Source organism: Caretta caretta, chromosome 7 (assembly GCF_965140235.1).
Source record: "Caretta caretta isolate rCarCar2 chromosome 7, rCarCar1.hap1, whole genome shotgun sequence".
NCBI lineage: Eukaryota > Metazoa > Chordata > Testudines > Cheloniidae > Caretta > Caretta caretta.
The window spans coordinates 106,814,362-106,829,249 of NC_134212.1; the positions used below are offsets into that span (position 1 = coordinate 106,814,362).

General features: G+C 43.4%; 1 protein-coding gene across 1 annotated transcript in view; it reads right to left on the reverse strand.

Moving 5' to 3' along the window:
* Positions 1-14,888, reverse strand: part of DMBT1 (deleted in malignant brain tumors 1) — a 223,784-nt gene that overhangs the window by 48,236 nt on the left and 160,660 nt on the right. The window contains 4 exon segments of the mRNA XM_075131155.1: positions 1,378-1,692; positions 3,102-3,416; positions 4,836-5,150; positions 7,179-7,501. Of these exon segments, the coding sequence (XP_074987256.1) occupies positions 1,378-1,692; positions 3,102-3,416; positions 4,836-5,150; positions 7,179-7,501 (1,268 nt within the window).

Below are 14,888 nucleotides of genomic sequence, written 5' to 3' on the forward strand. Positions count from 1 at the left end.
TTCACCCAGCTCTTGAAATTTGGGGTTCTTTTCTAGTTATGAAGTTGGCTCCTGTGGTTTTAGGAAAGTTACAAAGCGGATATTTTCCTTTTCCTAAAATTGTATATTATTTGCACATAAGTATTATAGTTTTGGCAACAACATTTACCTCTGCGGGTTATGCCATTTCACGGCAATTCGGGTGTGTATGCTGGAGAGAGGAGCCCAGTAACTGCACTGAGAAATTATGGGCGCCTCTTTAACTCAGCAGGGAGAACATAAGAAGAAGACCATTATTGAAAGGACAGCTGAGAAAAGACTTACCACTTGGAGGGGGCCCGTTTGTTGGAGGTGGTGGAGCTGGCAATGCAAAAAGATAAGGAAAGTCTTAAAAATGATTCAAGATGATTAAAAGCCATCTTTATTAGGTGGACATTTGAATACTTTTTATGACGTACAATTGCAAGAATGAAAGACAAGAGACATTCACAAACTAGAAGATAATCACCGAAGGAGCGTGAATGAAGAACAAGATATATTCAAAACTACAAACCCAAATGGAGAACGTGTGAGTGCTCATGTAGCGGATAGATTCATACCCTCAGTGGATTGGGCACAAAGGGAGACCTGTAACACACTCTCAGCAGTGGGTTACCTACTTCTTCTGGTCAAAAAAGCTGATCCCAAGCATCGTCGGGCACAGCAATTGAAATTCAGGACAAGCCTGGTCTCACATGACAGCGTCCACCTCCTCAATACACCAGAGGTTGAAGCACAACCTCCAGAGCTAAAAGTACGAGGTGCTGAAGGTTGATTTTGAGACTCAAGAGGCTCTTGCAGGGGTTGTAACACACTCATATCCTCTGTGGATCAGCAGAGAGGAGGACACTTAACGAGACAGTGACCCAAGTGTTATGTTCATGCCAAAATTAAGTAAGTCTGGGCCAGGCAATTGGGGAAAGGAATTTGGATATATGTGAGATGAGCTTGTACCATGTGTCTTATTGCTCATTGCTCTGGGAAAACCCATTAGATCAGTTTCCGGCTTGGAGGAAACCGTTCCATGCTTCTCTTTACACCATAGAGTTCAAGTTCTTGATGGGGGACTAGGATTTCTGCAGTCCCACTTGAGGAAAGTAAAGGAGAAATCCCAAAGACTGTTGAAGTCATGCGATGTTAACGGAGTACACACCATCCTCCCAGGTCTTTGTATGGATCACTGGGCAACTGAGCTCCATCTGCCTACTTGGCAACATGACTTCAGTGAAGCCACAAACACACACACACACACACACACTCTTGCCCTCAGATGGCTCAGGACCAATTTCTGATGGTGAGTTTCCCACTTGGAGGTTTGGATGTTATTCCTCTAAAATACATTTCAGGTAAAAATAATACAAATGCGATTACCTGAGCAGATGACACTGGCATCCTCATGGTGAGCACAGTTATGTGTGCCCCAACCCTGGTGCGAGCACTGCCACAGAGAGGATTCGTTCCCTCTGCACTGCACGTCATCCAAGAGAACACTTCCAGAGCCTTCACCAAACCGGGCATTCCTGGGGGCCTCAATGGCCTGGCCACACCCAAGCTGTCTGCACACAACCTCTGCATCAGACATGTCCCAGTCATCATCACAGACTGTTCCCCATCTTCCATTGTAACGGACTTCAACGCGACCGGAACACCCGTTCTGTCCATTCACCAGTCTCACTAATGGTCCTTGGAAAAACAGAGGGAAATTAATTTTCACCCAGCTCTTGAAATTTGGGGTTCTTTTCTAGTTATGAAGTTGGCTCCTGTGGTTTTAGGAAAGTTACAAAGCGGATATTTTCCTTTTCCTAAAATTGTATATTATTTGCACATAAGTATTATAGTTTTGGCAACAACATTTACCTCTGTGGGTTTCTGCCATTTCACGGCAATTCGGGTGTGTATGCTGGAGAGAGGAGCCCAGTAACTGCACTGAGAAATTATGGGCGCCTCTTTAACTCAGGAGGGAGAACATAAGAAGAAGACCATTATTGAAAGGACAGCTGAGAAAAGACTTACCACTTGGAGGGGGCCCGTTTGTTGGAGGTGGTGGAGCTGGCAATGCAAAAAGATAAGGACAGTCTTAAAAATGATTCAAGATGATTAAAAGCCATCTTTATTAGGTGGACATTTGAATACTTTTTATGACGTACAATTGCAAGAATGAAAGACAAGAGACATTCACAAACTAGAAGATAATCACCGAAGGAGCGTGAATGAAGAACAAGATATATTCAAAACTACAAACCCAAATGGAGAACGTGTGAGTGCTCATGTAGCGGATAGATTCATACCCTCAGTGGATTGGGCACAAAGGGAGACCTGTAACACACTCTCAGCAGTGGGTTACCTACTTCTTCTGGTCAAAAAAGCTGATCCCAAGCATCGTCGGGCACAGCAATTGAAATTCAGGACAAGCCTGGTCTCACATGACAGCGTCCACCTCCTCAATACACCAGAGGTTGAAGCACAACCTCCAGAGCTAAAAGTACGAGGTGCTGAAGGTTGATTTTGAGACTCAAGAGGCTCTTGCAGGGGTTGTAACACACTCATATCCTCTGTGGATCAGCAGAGAGGAGGACACTTAACGAGACAGTGACCCAAGTGTTATGTTCATGCCAAAATTAAGTAAGTCTGGGCCAGGCAATTGGGGAAAGGAATTTGGATATATGTGAGATGAGCTTGTACCATGTGTCTTATTGCTCATTGCTCTGGGAAAACCCATTAGATCAGTTTCCGGCTTGGAGGAAACCGTTCCATGCTTCTCTTTACACCATAGAGTTCAAGTTCTTGATGGGGGACTAGGATTTCTGCAGTCCCACTTGAGGAAAGTAAAGGAGAAATCCCAAAGACTGTTGAAGTCATGCGATGTTAACGGAGTACACACCATCCTCCCAGGTCTTTGTATGGATCACTGGGCAACTGAGCTCCATCTGCCTACTTGGCAACATGACTTCAGTGAAGCCACAAACACACACACACACACACTCTTGCCCTCAGATGGCTCAGGACCAATTTCTGATGGTGAGTTTCCCACTTGGAGGTTTGGATGTTATTCCTCTAAAATACATTTCAGGTAAAAATATTACAAATGCGAGTACCTGAGCAGATGACACTGGCATCCTCATGGTGAGCACAGTTATGTGTGCCCCAACCCTGGTGCGAGCACTGCCACAGAGAGGATTCGTTCCCTCTGCACTGCACGTCATCCAAGAGAACACTTCCAGAGCCTTCACCAAACCGGGCATTCCTGGGGGCCTCAATGGCCTGGCCACACCCAAGCTGTCTGCACACAACCTCTGCATCAGACATGTCCCAGGCATCATCACAGACTGTTCCCCATCTTCCATTGTAACGGACTTCAACGCGACCGGAACACCCGTTCTGTCCATTCACCAGTCTCACTAATGGTCCTTGGAAAAACAGAGGGAAATTAATTTTCACCCAGCTCTTGAAATTTGGGGTTCTTTTCTAGTTATGAAGTTGGCTCCTGTGGTTTTAGGAAAGTTACAAAGCGGATATTTTCCTTTTCCTAAAATTGTATATTATTTGCACATAAGTATTATAGTTTTGGCAACAACATTTACCTCTGTGGGTTTCTGCCATTTCACGGCAATTCGGGTGTGTATGCTGGAGAGAGGAGCCCAGTAACTGCACTGAGAAATTATGGGCGCCTCTTTAACTCAGCAGGGAGAACATAAGAAGAAGACCATTATTGAAAGGACAGCTGAGAAAAGGCTTACCACTTGGAGGGGGCCCGTTTGTTGGAGGTGATGGAGCTGGCAATGCAAAAAGATAAGGAAAGTCTTAAAAATGATTCAAGATGATTAAAAGCCATCTTTATTCGGTGGACATTTGAATACTTTTTATGACGTACAATTGCAAGAATGAAAGACAAGAGACATTCACAAACTAGAAGATAATCACCGAAGGAGCGTGAATGAAGAACAAGATATATTCAAAACTACAAACCCAAATGGAGAACGTGTGAGTGCTCATGTAGCGGATAGATTCATACCCTCAGTGGATTGGGCACAAAGGGAGACCTGTAACACACTCTCAGCAGTGGGTTACCTACTTCTTCTGGTCAAAAAAGCTTTTCCCAAGCATCGTCGGGCACAGCAATTGAAATTCAGGACAAGCCTGGTCTCACATGACAGTGTCCACCTCCTCAATACACCAGAGGTTGAAGCACAACCTCCAGAGCTAAAAGTACGAGGTGCTGAAGGTTGATTTTGAGACTCAAGAGGCTCTTGCAGGGGTTGTAACACACTCATATCCTCTGTGGATCGGCAGAGAGGAGGACACTTAACGAGACAGTGACCCAAGTGTTATGTTCATGCCAAAATTAAGTAAGTCTGGGCCAGGCAATTGGGGAAAGGAATTTGGATATATGTGAGATGAGCTTGTACCATGTGTCTTATTGCTCATTGCTCTGGGAAAACCCATTAGATCAGTTTCCGGCTTGGAGGAAACCGTTCCATGCTTCTCTTTACACCATAGAGTTCAAGTTCTTGATGGGGGACTAGGATTTCTGCAGTCCCACTTGAGGAAAGTAAAGGAGAAATCCCAAAGACTGTTGAAGTCATGCGATGTTAACGGAGTACACACCATCCTCCCAGGTCTTTGTATGGATCACTGGGCAACTGAGCTCCATCTGCCTACTTGGCAACATGACTTCAGTGAAGCCACACACACACACACACACACACACACACACACTCTTGCCCTCAGATGGCTCAGGACCAATTTCTGATGGTGAGTTTCCCACTTGGAGGTTTGGATGTTATTCCTCTAAAATACATTTCAGGTAAAAATAATACAAATGCGAGTACCTGAGCAGATGACACTGGCATCCTCATGGTGAGCACAGTTATGTGTGCCCCAACCCTGGTGCGAGCACTGCCACAGAGAGGATTCGTTCCCTCTGCACTGCACGTCATCCAAGAGAACACTTCCAGAGCCTTCACCAAACCGGGCATTCCTGGGGGCCTCAATGGCCTGGCCACACCCAAGCTGTCTGCACACAACCTCTGCATCAGACATGTCCCAGGCATCATCACAGACTGTTCCCCATCTTCCATTGTAACGGACTTCAACGCGACCGGAACACCCGTTCTGTCCGTTCACCAGTCTCACTAATGGTCCTTGGAAAAACAGAGGGAAATTAATTTTCACCCAGCTCTTGAAATTTGGAGTTCTTTTCTAGTTAAGAAGTTGGCTCCTGTGGTTTTATGAAAGTTACAAAGCGGATATTTTCCTTTTCCTAAAATTGTATATTATTTGCACTTTAGTATTATAGTTTTGGCAACAACATTTACTACACGCAATAACTTCGAAATACCAAGTGACCGGCATATGCAATTAACTCATTGATCACAAGCTATGTGGTATCAATTCATCGGCATTTGATCATAGCTCTCCAACCTTACTCCTCTTGAGGAGGACTTACTCATGAGGGTAACGTCATAGTGATGAGCCGGGCCTAAGTTGGTTGCTCTCAATGGGGCTACTTGTGTGACTATGGTGTCCGCACTTCCTCACTGGGGCGCCCTGTATGGAAGCTTCACTCTGGATGGTTAATGGTTCTAAAATTATCCCCCATCCTCAGATATGATTTGAAACATTTCAACAACCACATTATTACAATGCATATGTGTGACTAAATCCCTGTTTCTCCTGATGCTTTGGCATGTACGGGGGCTGAGAAAAGTCATGAGAGAAAGTAAAAGCCACAGTTGAGTAAGTAGTCCTAGATTGGCTATAACTTTGATATCTGAAGCAGTGTCAGGCACATGTCTCTTAACACCATCCACAATGCTAGGACATGAGAAAGTGAATTTAAAAAATGTGATGGGGACCACCACCAGCAGGCTAATTATCTACCAATGTCAGACAAAGAAGTGAAATCGCTTTAGAACAGTTTACATTTCCCTCTGCAGGTTTCTGCCATTTCACAGCAATTGGGGTGTGTGTACCGGAGAGAGGAGCCCAGTTACTGCACTGAGAAATTATGGGCGCCTCTTTAACTCAACAGGGAGAACATAAGAAGAAGACCATTATTGAAAGCACGGCTGAGAAAAGACTCACCACTTGGAGGGGGCCCGTTTGTTGGAGGTGGTGGAGCTGGCAATGCAAAAAGATAAGGACAGTCTTAAAAATGATTCAAGGTGATTAAAAGCCATCTTTATTAGGTGGACATTTGAATACTTTTTATGACGTACAATTGCAAGAATGAAAGACAAGAGACATTCACAAACTAGAAGATAATCACTGAAGGAGCCTGAATGAAGGACAAAATATATTCAAAACTACAAACCCAAATGGAGAACATGTTAGTGGTAATGAAGCAGACAGATTCATACCCTCAGTGGATTGGGCACAAAGGGAGACCTGTAACACACTCTCAGCAGTGGGTTACATACTTCTTCTTGTCAAAGCAAGCTCATTCCAAGCATCTGAAGCCACAGCAATTCAAATGTTTGACAAGGCTGCTCTTGTATGACAGCATCCTCCTGGCCATTTTACCACGTATTGAAACACGACCTCCAGAGCTAAAAGCATGAGTTCTGCAGCTTGATTTTAGGACTCATGACTCTCTAGCAGGGGTTGCAACAGACTCAGATACTCTGTGGATCGGCAGAGAGGGGGACACTTAACGAGACACTGAACAAAGGGTTATGCTAATGCCAACGTTAGGTACGTCTGGGCCAGGCAATTGGGGAAAGGAATTTGGATATATGTGAGATGAGCTTGTACCATGTTTCTTGTTGCTGTTTGCTTGGGGAAAACCCATTGGATCAGACTCCGGGTAGGAGGAAACCTTTGCATGCTTCTCTTTATGTCATAGAGTTGAAGTTCTTGATGAGGGAGTGGTATTTCACCACTCCCACTTGCGGAAAGTAAAGGAGAAATCCCAAACACTCTTGATTTCATGGGATCTTATCGGAGTACACACCATCCTCCCAGGTCTTTGTATGGATCACTGGGCAACTGAGCTCCATCTGCCTACTTGGCAACATGACTTCAGTGAAGCCACAAACACACACACACACACACACACACTCTTGCCCTCAGATGGCTCAGGACCAATTTCTGATGGTGAGTTTCCCACTTGGAGGTTTGGATGTTATTCCTCTAAAATACATTTCAGGTAAAAATATTACAAATGCGAGTACCTGAGCAGATGACACTGGCATCCTCATGGTGAGCACAGTTATGTGTGCCCCAACCCTGGTGCGAGCACTGCCACAGAGAGGATTCGTTCCCTCTGCACTGCACGTCATCCAAGAGAACACTTCCAGAGCCTTCACCAAACCGGGCATTCCTGGGGGCCTCAATGGCCTGGCCACACCCAAGCTGTCTGCACACAACCTCTGCATCAGACATGTCCCAGGCATCATCACAGACTGTTCCCCAGCTTCCATTGTAATAGACTTCAACACGACCGGAACACCCATCCTGTCCATTCACCAGTCTCAGTGATGTGGAAATACCCAGTTGAGCTGAGGTCGTGTAAACCGAATAGGCTGACAAGAGACATAAGAGAAAATAAGGTCCTAGTTCCGTAATAGCTACTAGGATCTGTTAACTGGATGAAGGTTTTTTTGTGTGTTTATTTGTTTTTTAATCACAGAAATCCCATTGATGGCTAGATCTTTTATTATAAACAGATTCCGCTGAATGTAGTTGAGTGAAGAGTCATTAGTAAGTCAGTAATCGTTCCTGGATTCTTTGCCTGGCCCCAAACCCATTGGTCTGGGCCTGCCCTGTTAATGCTCTCCAAGGTACTAGCCACTAGCTGGGGATTACTGGAGTGCAATGCAATCTGGCTACGGTCCTTCCACTTTCCACCAGACACACCATGAGCACTCGGTTCTCTGGGGAGAGTGGCATATAGGAGTTGAGTCCAAGTACTTGATACCTGTTGGTGTCTCTCCTAGACCACAAAAATACCCAGACAGGGTTTGTGAGGAATCAAATACATCCACCTGTATGTATCTGGTGATCTGCATTGACTCTAAGACTTTGAATTATTAATCACAGCTGAAAATAATTAGTTTCTTTGTTTGATATTTATCTCATGCTCTATATGTGCATAGCACTTTATAAACAAGTTAAAAAAAAACAAATGAGTAATTTCCTCTGCACTCAAAAAATTATTTAAACCATCATTTGACTGCTGGCTATATAAATGCTAAGCAATTTTTAGAAACATATTGAAGTTTAAGGGGGAAATAGGGAGTGCAGATATAAATATCTGGTGGGAAAAAACTAGTAACTTAACAATATGCATATCTTTATGTGTGATCATAAAGAGAGTGTCTGTAAAATTTATCTTGATTCCTAAAATATAATCTTTGTCCTTATCTTTAAAATGATGATCATAACATAATGATAATTAATGTGATAATTTTTTCACCCATAGGCTAGTATGTCAGCTATAGTGAATTATATCTCGTAGTGGCATTTTGAAGTAATAAATGATGAAGAAACTGAAAAGATGGGGTAAAAGCTTCTGAAACAGTATAATGGATGAAGAAAGAAAGGATGCTACTGATAACTAAGATCAAAGACTGTCTGGTGCTCTACCGCCTCTTGAGGTCCTCATTGCAGAATTTGCCCAGGATCTTAACTGAGTGTTGCCTCTCTGATCCAAGTTTAATGGTTCTTTCAACTTGGGCTAGTATGCATGGCTGGAGGTATGCGCTAGAGACTGGTTCTGCTTTCAGTTGGGTTGGTAACCTGCTTCCTTGGCAGTGAGGACACAGGCTAAATCATTTGAGTGCTGATAATCCTCCAATGCCTTTTCCTGTGCCCAGAAGGGCAGACAAGTTCTCTTACAATTCACTGGGAAAGAACGATAGAGTGGCTCAGCTTACTGCGGCACAAAGGACTATGGGTCATGTCCCCAGAAATCCTAGTGACATACATGGTGGAGTGCAGAACCATACAGACTCACACGGCTGCTACTCTGAAAACAGTAACTCGGGTATGGCTTTACAGCCTGGCTGCTCACACTTGGGCTACGCTAACCCACGTGCTCAGACCCTGGTGCTGATCATCCCAGGCTAACTTCAATGAGGACATACCCTTCGGGTCCTATCACCTTTATCTCCTAAAGTACTGAGTTACAGCACTTGCATTGTACACTGCTACAACCTCCATGCCTGAGGGGGTTTTAACTCCGAGATTCTATTGTACTGTTTATAAAAGCTACATTGCTTATCAGAGACTCAGTCCTGCAAGCCTTTGCTCATTTGAGTAGTCTCAATGATATTGAAGTCTTGAGTTTGCAGGATTTTAGGTCCCACATGAATTTTTCACAATTTTCCCACTCCGAGATCACTTGAAATACGAATAGAGGCTTTAAAGACCTAATCTGATTAAATCACATCAGATCCTAGTGAAGTCAGGTCAAGTCACAATGGGAATCCATTGAATAAAAACAAAGATTATTAGATTTCTGCTGTGCTTGGATTTGACCACCTCCTTGTAGTCCATTTTAATCCTCTTTGATGATGAACACAGCTAAGGGCGGCTTCTCTCTTGTTTTAGACATAATTAAATGTAACCATCTTTTTCATCCTAAACTAAGTACATTCATCTATTTCTTCTTCTAATTGATAGACAAGCCCTTATCAGTAACATCCATGCTTGTTCTTTGAGATCAGAATCTCTTATTCAAGCTAACAAGATTACCTGAAGTTTTGGATGTAAAGTTTGAAGAAACAAAGGCTCAGTATTTTTAACCTATATGCTGCTGTTTTGTCTCCTCATCTCTGACACTCTGCTCCTTGTCATCTCTATATACATTTTAGAACCTCAAATCTACTGGGCGACCTAACTGATGTTCCTGAAATGCGGCACTCCCCCGCAATGGTTGTAATACAGAAAAAAAAATCACCAACATTACTGCTTTCCATTTCCAATTTAGAATATGCTCTCTGGGAAATTGACCTCAGTCATGGCACCAAGAGATAAACTGAAATAGAAGTTTCATTGTACTAAGCCATTTAGCAATTTTCAGTAATATTTTTACTTCTATTAGGTTCAGTTGCCATCAGTTCCCAAGTCACGTCTATCTACGCCTGTAATAAAATCCAGCCTTTAATATTTTTATACAAGAATGAGAAAAACATCTGATAAATTTTAGACATAATACCTGGGTCATGCAAGATAGTGGCACTTATTAGCAGCATCCAGGTGAAAATCATTTGAGGTCCCATTTTTCACAGAGTTTTCTGCTTACCTAAACAGATGTAGTCTCAGAATTTATATGAATTCTAGTCTATATAGGAGAGGGCGTGCCATGTAATTTGATCTTGCTTCTTGCACTTCCAAGTCAATGCCAAGGAAGTTTTCCCAGGAGGTTATTTTCATTTCACAATGTAACAATGTACATCTATAGATCTAGATATCCACAGATGGCTATCGCTCCAGAGAAGACATTGGACTGATTCCAAACAGCCACCAAATACCTTTGTGGTCACTCTGATGTGATTGTTCCAGGAAGTGGTGGCTTTCAGATGTAATGACACCAAGTAAGGATGGCATAACATCAACTAATAAGCTTTCCAAATGCCAAAGTGTCACACTGGAGGAAGCGAGTCTATTATTGCAGGAATTACATCAAAAGATTGTGGAAAGGTCTCCGTTAACAAATTCCCACCTTTTCTCAGAACACTCCAGTGAAACAAAATACTCCGCTGCTCATTGGTACCTGAATTTTCTCCAAGTGGCTTTGGCTCCTGTTTAGCCTGGAGCGAATATCTCTGTTTATTCATGAACATTGTCCTGCCTTTCAATTAATTGTTTTTGATCTGAGGCCTGGTGTAGTAATGCAACAGTTTCTCATAAATGATGATGGCCCACACAGGAGGAAGTGGCTGTTCCCTGATCCTGTGGCACTGGAGCTGTTTCTATGCCATGTCCAGGGTAGATCAGAGCAGTTTTGGGGCTCTTCCAATCTATGCTTATTTGTCATAATCTTCAACCTGCCATGTGTGTCATCATTTATTGCTGGAAAACAGCAGTGGAGATCCTGTTGCTTTCTGCTCCCTTTTAACCCTGGAACTATTAAAAGGAATTAAGAAAAGGAGTACTTGTGGCACCTTAGAGACTAACAGATTTATTTGAGCATAAGCTTTCGTGAGCTACAGCTCACTGCATCCGATGCATTCCACCTTTCCATTTTCCTATAGTTCTATTTCTACAGAGCAGAAATGGACCAGAATCTAGAGATCCCCTATTGGCAAGTACAAAAAGCCAAGCGCATACCAATGGATTACAAGGCTGGGGGGCATCATTTGTTATGGGGCCAAGGGGCTGTTGCCAACCCTGACTTTGGTTTGTGCCCCCTGTCTTTTCATAGGTCTATATGCTCCATTATGTCTTCCACTACCCTGCTAACTTTGGTTGTGGTCATTCGGAAAGCAACACCCATTCTACCCACCGTCCAAATTTTTCTGAAATGACCCCACTGGTCAGACCCTCAGCTGGTATAAGTCAATGTAACTCTACTGACTTCAATGAAGTGACACTGGTTTACAGTGGCTAAGACTCCAGCCCTCTGAGTCGAACTGCTATGGGATGATGCCTGCCGGTGGTGTCTTCTAGGAGATGGTTCCAGCGATGATGTTAAAGACCACCCTTTTATATTTCTTATTCAGCGTGTACATTTCTGGAAGTAGCATTTAGAGTCCTGCAATGGGTGGTGCCAGATGAGCTGCTGCAGCATCTTCAAGTCCCACTGATTTCAATGGGGGAACCTGAGGACTATCGGCACCTTGCAGGGGGCACTCAAGACTTCACACAGTCAGGCTCTTGGAGAGCAAGTACTTTCCATAACAGTTGTAAAGGAAAAGGATTAGGGAAAGATCAATCAATCTTTATTTTCTGGCAGATAATATTTTTAAGGAGCTAGTTTATTGCCAAAAATGTATCTACAGTTTAATGTAATAATAAGCTAAAAGTTTCGAAAGGTTAAGTTTCAGTTTAACAGATAAGTTTTGATTTCCTGCAGGGGAAAACCGCAGAGAAAGACATTTCTACTGATCTTCGCAGCATTGGCATGTAACAACTTCCTTGTCTCCTATAATAACTCAGACCTCTTAGACAAATATACCAAACACTTATGAAACAAAGAAAGCTTGTTTGAAGTTTGACATAGGGAGGGCACTGATCAAGTGCTTTGGTTAACACATACAACGATGCACACTAAAAAACTTTCCACTGCATGGTCCAAGTTTTTTATTCATTTAAAAAGAAAACAATTTTTTTTTGGCTATGATCTTGCAATTGGACAGATTGCTGAGCCTGATCATGTGGATCAGGTTACTAGATTAGGGCCTTAGAGCCCAGATCTATCATGCTTAATCATGTTGACTAGTACTTTACCATACAAGGAACTGCAAGCAGAGCAAATCTGTGTCCAAAAATGCACAGGAAATGTACAGTTTTTTATTTGTATTTCTTTCAGTTTTCCAAACAGCAAAATGTACACATTAGGCCAGACAGGAACTACAATTTGGTAATAAGCAATCAATATAGTATAGAAAAAAATCAGATATGTGACAGATCAATTCAGTAAACAGCATAGGAACCACTCAGAAAACCTAAAAAGCATTTAAGAATTGTGCTTAAACCATGTTAGAATGAGACATACATTCTGCATTTATTCAACTTGGAAAATCAAATGTTGCCCATTTATGCTGAAAAATGATGAATTAAAGGCTAAAATGAAAACAAATGAAGTAAAAAAATCTAAACCTGTACAAAAAAATGAGCATGATTTATTTAGTATTTTATCCTATGCAATGATTTCCAAACTGAAATTAATTTGCAATAGCCACAGTTCTACAATTAAGCCAAAAATTTCGAACATAGGTACCTGCAATGAGGAACATATATTCATAGTAGGCACTAGGCACGTAAGTGGAAATCAGTGGGAGCTTCCATATGCTCTGCACCTTTGAAAGTCAAGTCACTTATTTTGACATCAAGCCGTAAGGCAAACTGTGACCATCAGGAGGATGCCAGTGTTACCTGTTCTGGAATTTAATAAGTCAAAGTTATACAAGAACCACCCTCTGTGATAACAATCCACACAAAGGGTCTATCTCCTCTACACTGCAAATCATCCAGGAAAACTCAGCCTGAGCCCTGGCCAAAATGGGCACTTTGAGGTGCCAAAATGGCCTTTCCACAACTTAGCTGTCTGCACATCTCCTGTGCTTCTCTCCTGTCCCAGCCATCATCACATACTGTTCCCCAGCATCTGCTGTAATAAATTTCAACACAGCCTGCACACCTGTTCTCTCCATTCACCAGCCTCAAGAACGTATCTTCAACACACTGGAAAAAATGAATGCCAGTAAGCAGAGAGACATGTTTTCTATTAGCAGTTGCAGAATGGTTACATGCCATTGTGGGCAGTCTTGTCATACCATCCCCTCCATACACTTATCAATCTCAGTCTTGAAGCCAGTTAGGTTTTTTGCCCCCCACTACTACCTTGGAAGGCTGTTCCAGAACTTCACTCCTCTGACAGTTAGAAACCTTCATCTAATTTCAAGCCAAAAGTTGTTGATGACCAGTTTATAGCCATTTGTTCTTGCATCCACATTGGCACTTAACTCCTCTCCCTCCCTGGTATTTATCCCTCTGATGTATTTGTAGGGAGCAGTCATATCTCCCAGAGGCTCCACCCCAATTGCTCATTTTTCTGGACTGGGAGTAGGGCTGGGATCAGGCTGTTCACTCTTGTGCTGGCTGCTGCTTGGCTTGGCCTGGAAGGATGATCAGGTTGATTCCTGCCATCAGCTGGGTGAGCTGCTGGCCCCTTATTGGGTGGCTAGCTCTGCACACTCTTGCCATTTGCTCCATGACTGGGCAAGGGGCTTTGATCCTGGCTCTTGCTCTTGTTCCCTGGTTACTGCTGACAGGCCCTTGCAATCAGATGCATACAGCACTGCCCACTGTCACTTCAGATATGGGCAGGGGATTATGCTCCAGGCTACATCTCTTGTGGTTAGAGTAGTCTGGGCTGGGTCTACCATGTAGGTCATCCTTTACCATACAGATGCAGACTTCAGTGTTTCCTCAGCTCTTCCACTCAGGAGATATAAGCTCTTAAGCCCAAGTGGTTGAGAGAGCAGTTAGAACCAGGAGCTTCCTGGCTACAACAGATGACTGAGCAGGCCTGGAGCAAGGGATTGGATAGGAATGAATGCAAGAGAGACAGGCAGGGTCAGTTAAGGATGGACAATACCAGGACATGTTTGTAAAGAGAGGGAAGTGAGCCAGAGGAGTGGGAAAGGCTTGGTATGAGGGAGTGAAAGCGGTAGTGTGGAAGGAAAGGCAGTAGGCTGGAGGTTAAAGAATGGAAGTAACGTGCTGAGGGGTTAGAAACAGAGGATAGACTGGAGACAGGGAAGAGAAGGGAGGGTGATGGGAGAGGGAAATCCAGGAAGGTCACACTGGAGCTTGACACACTTCACTTTGCTGAGATTCCCCTACGCAGAGAGGGAATGCGGAAGAAGGGTTTGAGAGAGGAAGGCAGCAAACAGCTGGTGGGTTTTGTGAGCATTGAACTCAGGGAGGAAGGAGAAGAAGTTGTTTTATGAAGAATATGGCAGAGTTGAAAGATAAGGCTATGAATTTGCAACTGTAGAAACTTGCTGTCCCAGGATTTCCTATCCCCAGGCATTCAGCAGCGTGGGAGCAGCCGCTGAGGCAGTAAATGAGGAGTGAGCCAAGCCTGGGACTGGTGGGAAGCACAGTGTGGTAAAAGCATGGGACAAAAGTCCAGTGTGGAGTAGAGAATTAAACTGAGGGAGTTGACCATGGAGGCAGCCGTGATGAGAGAGCATAAG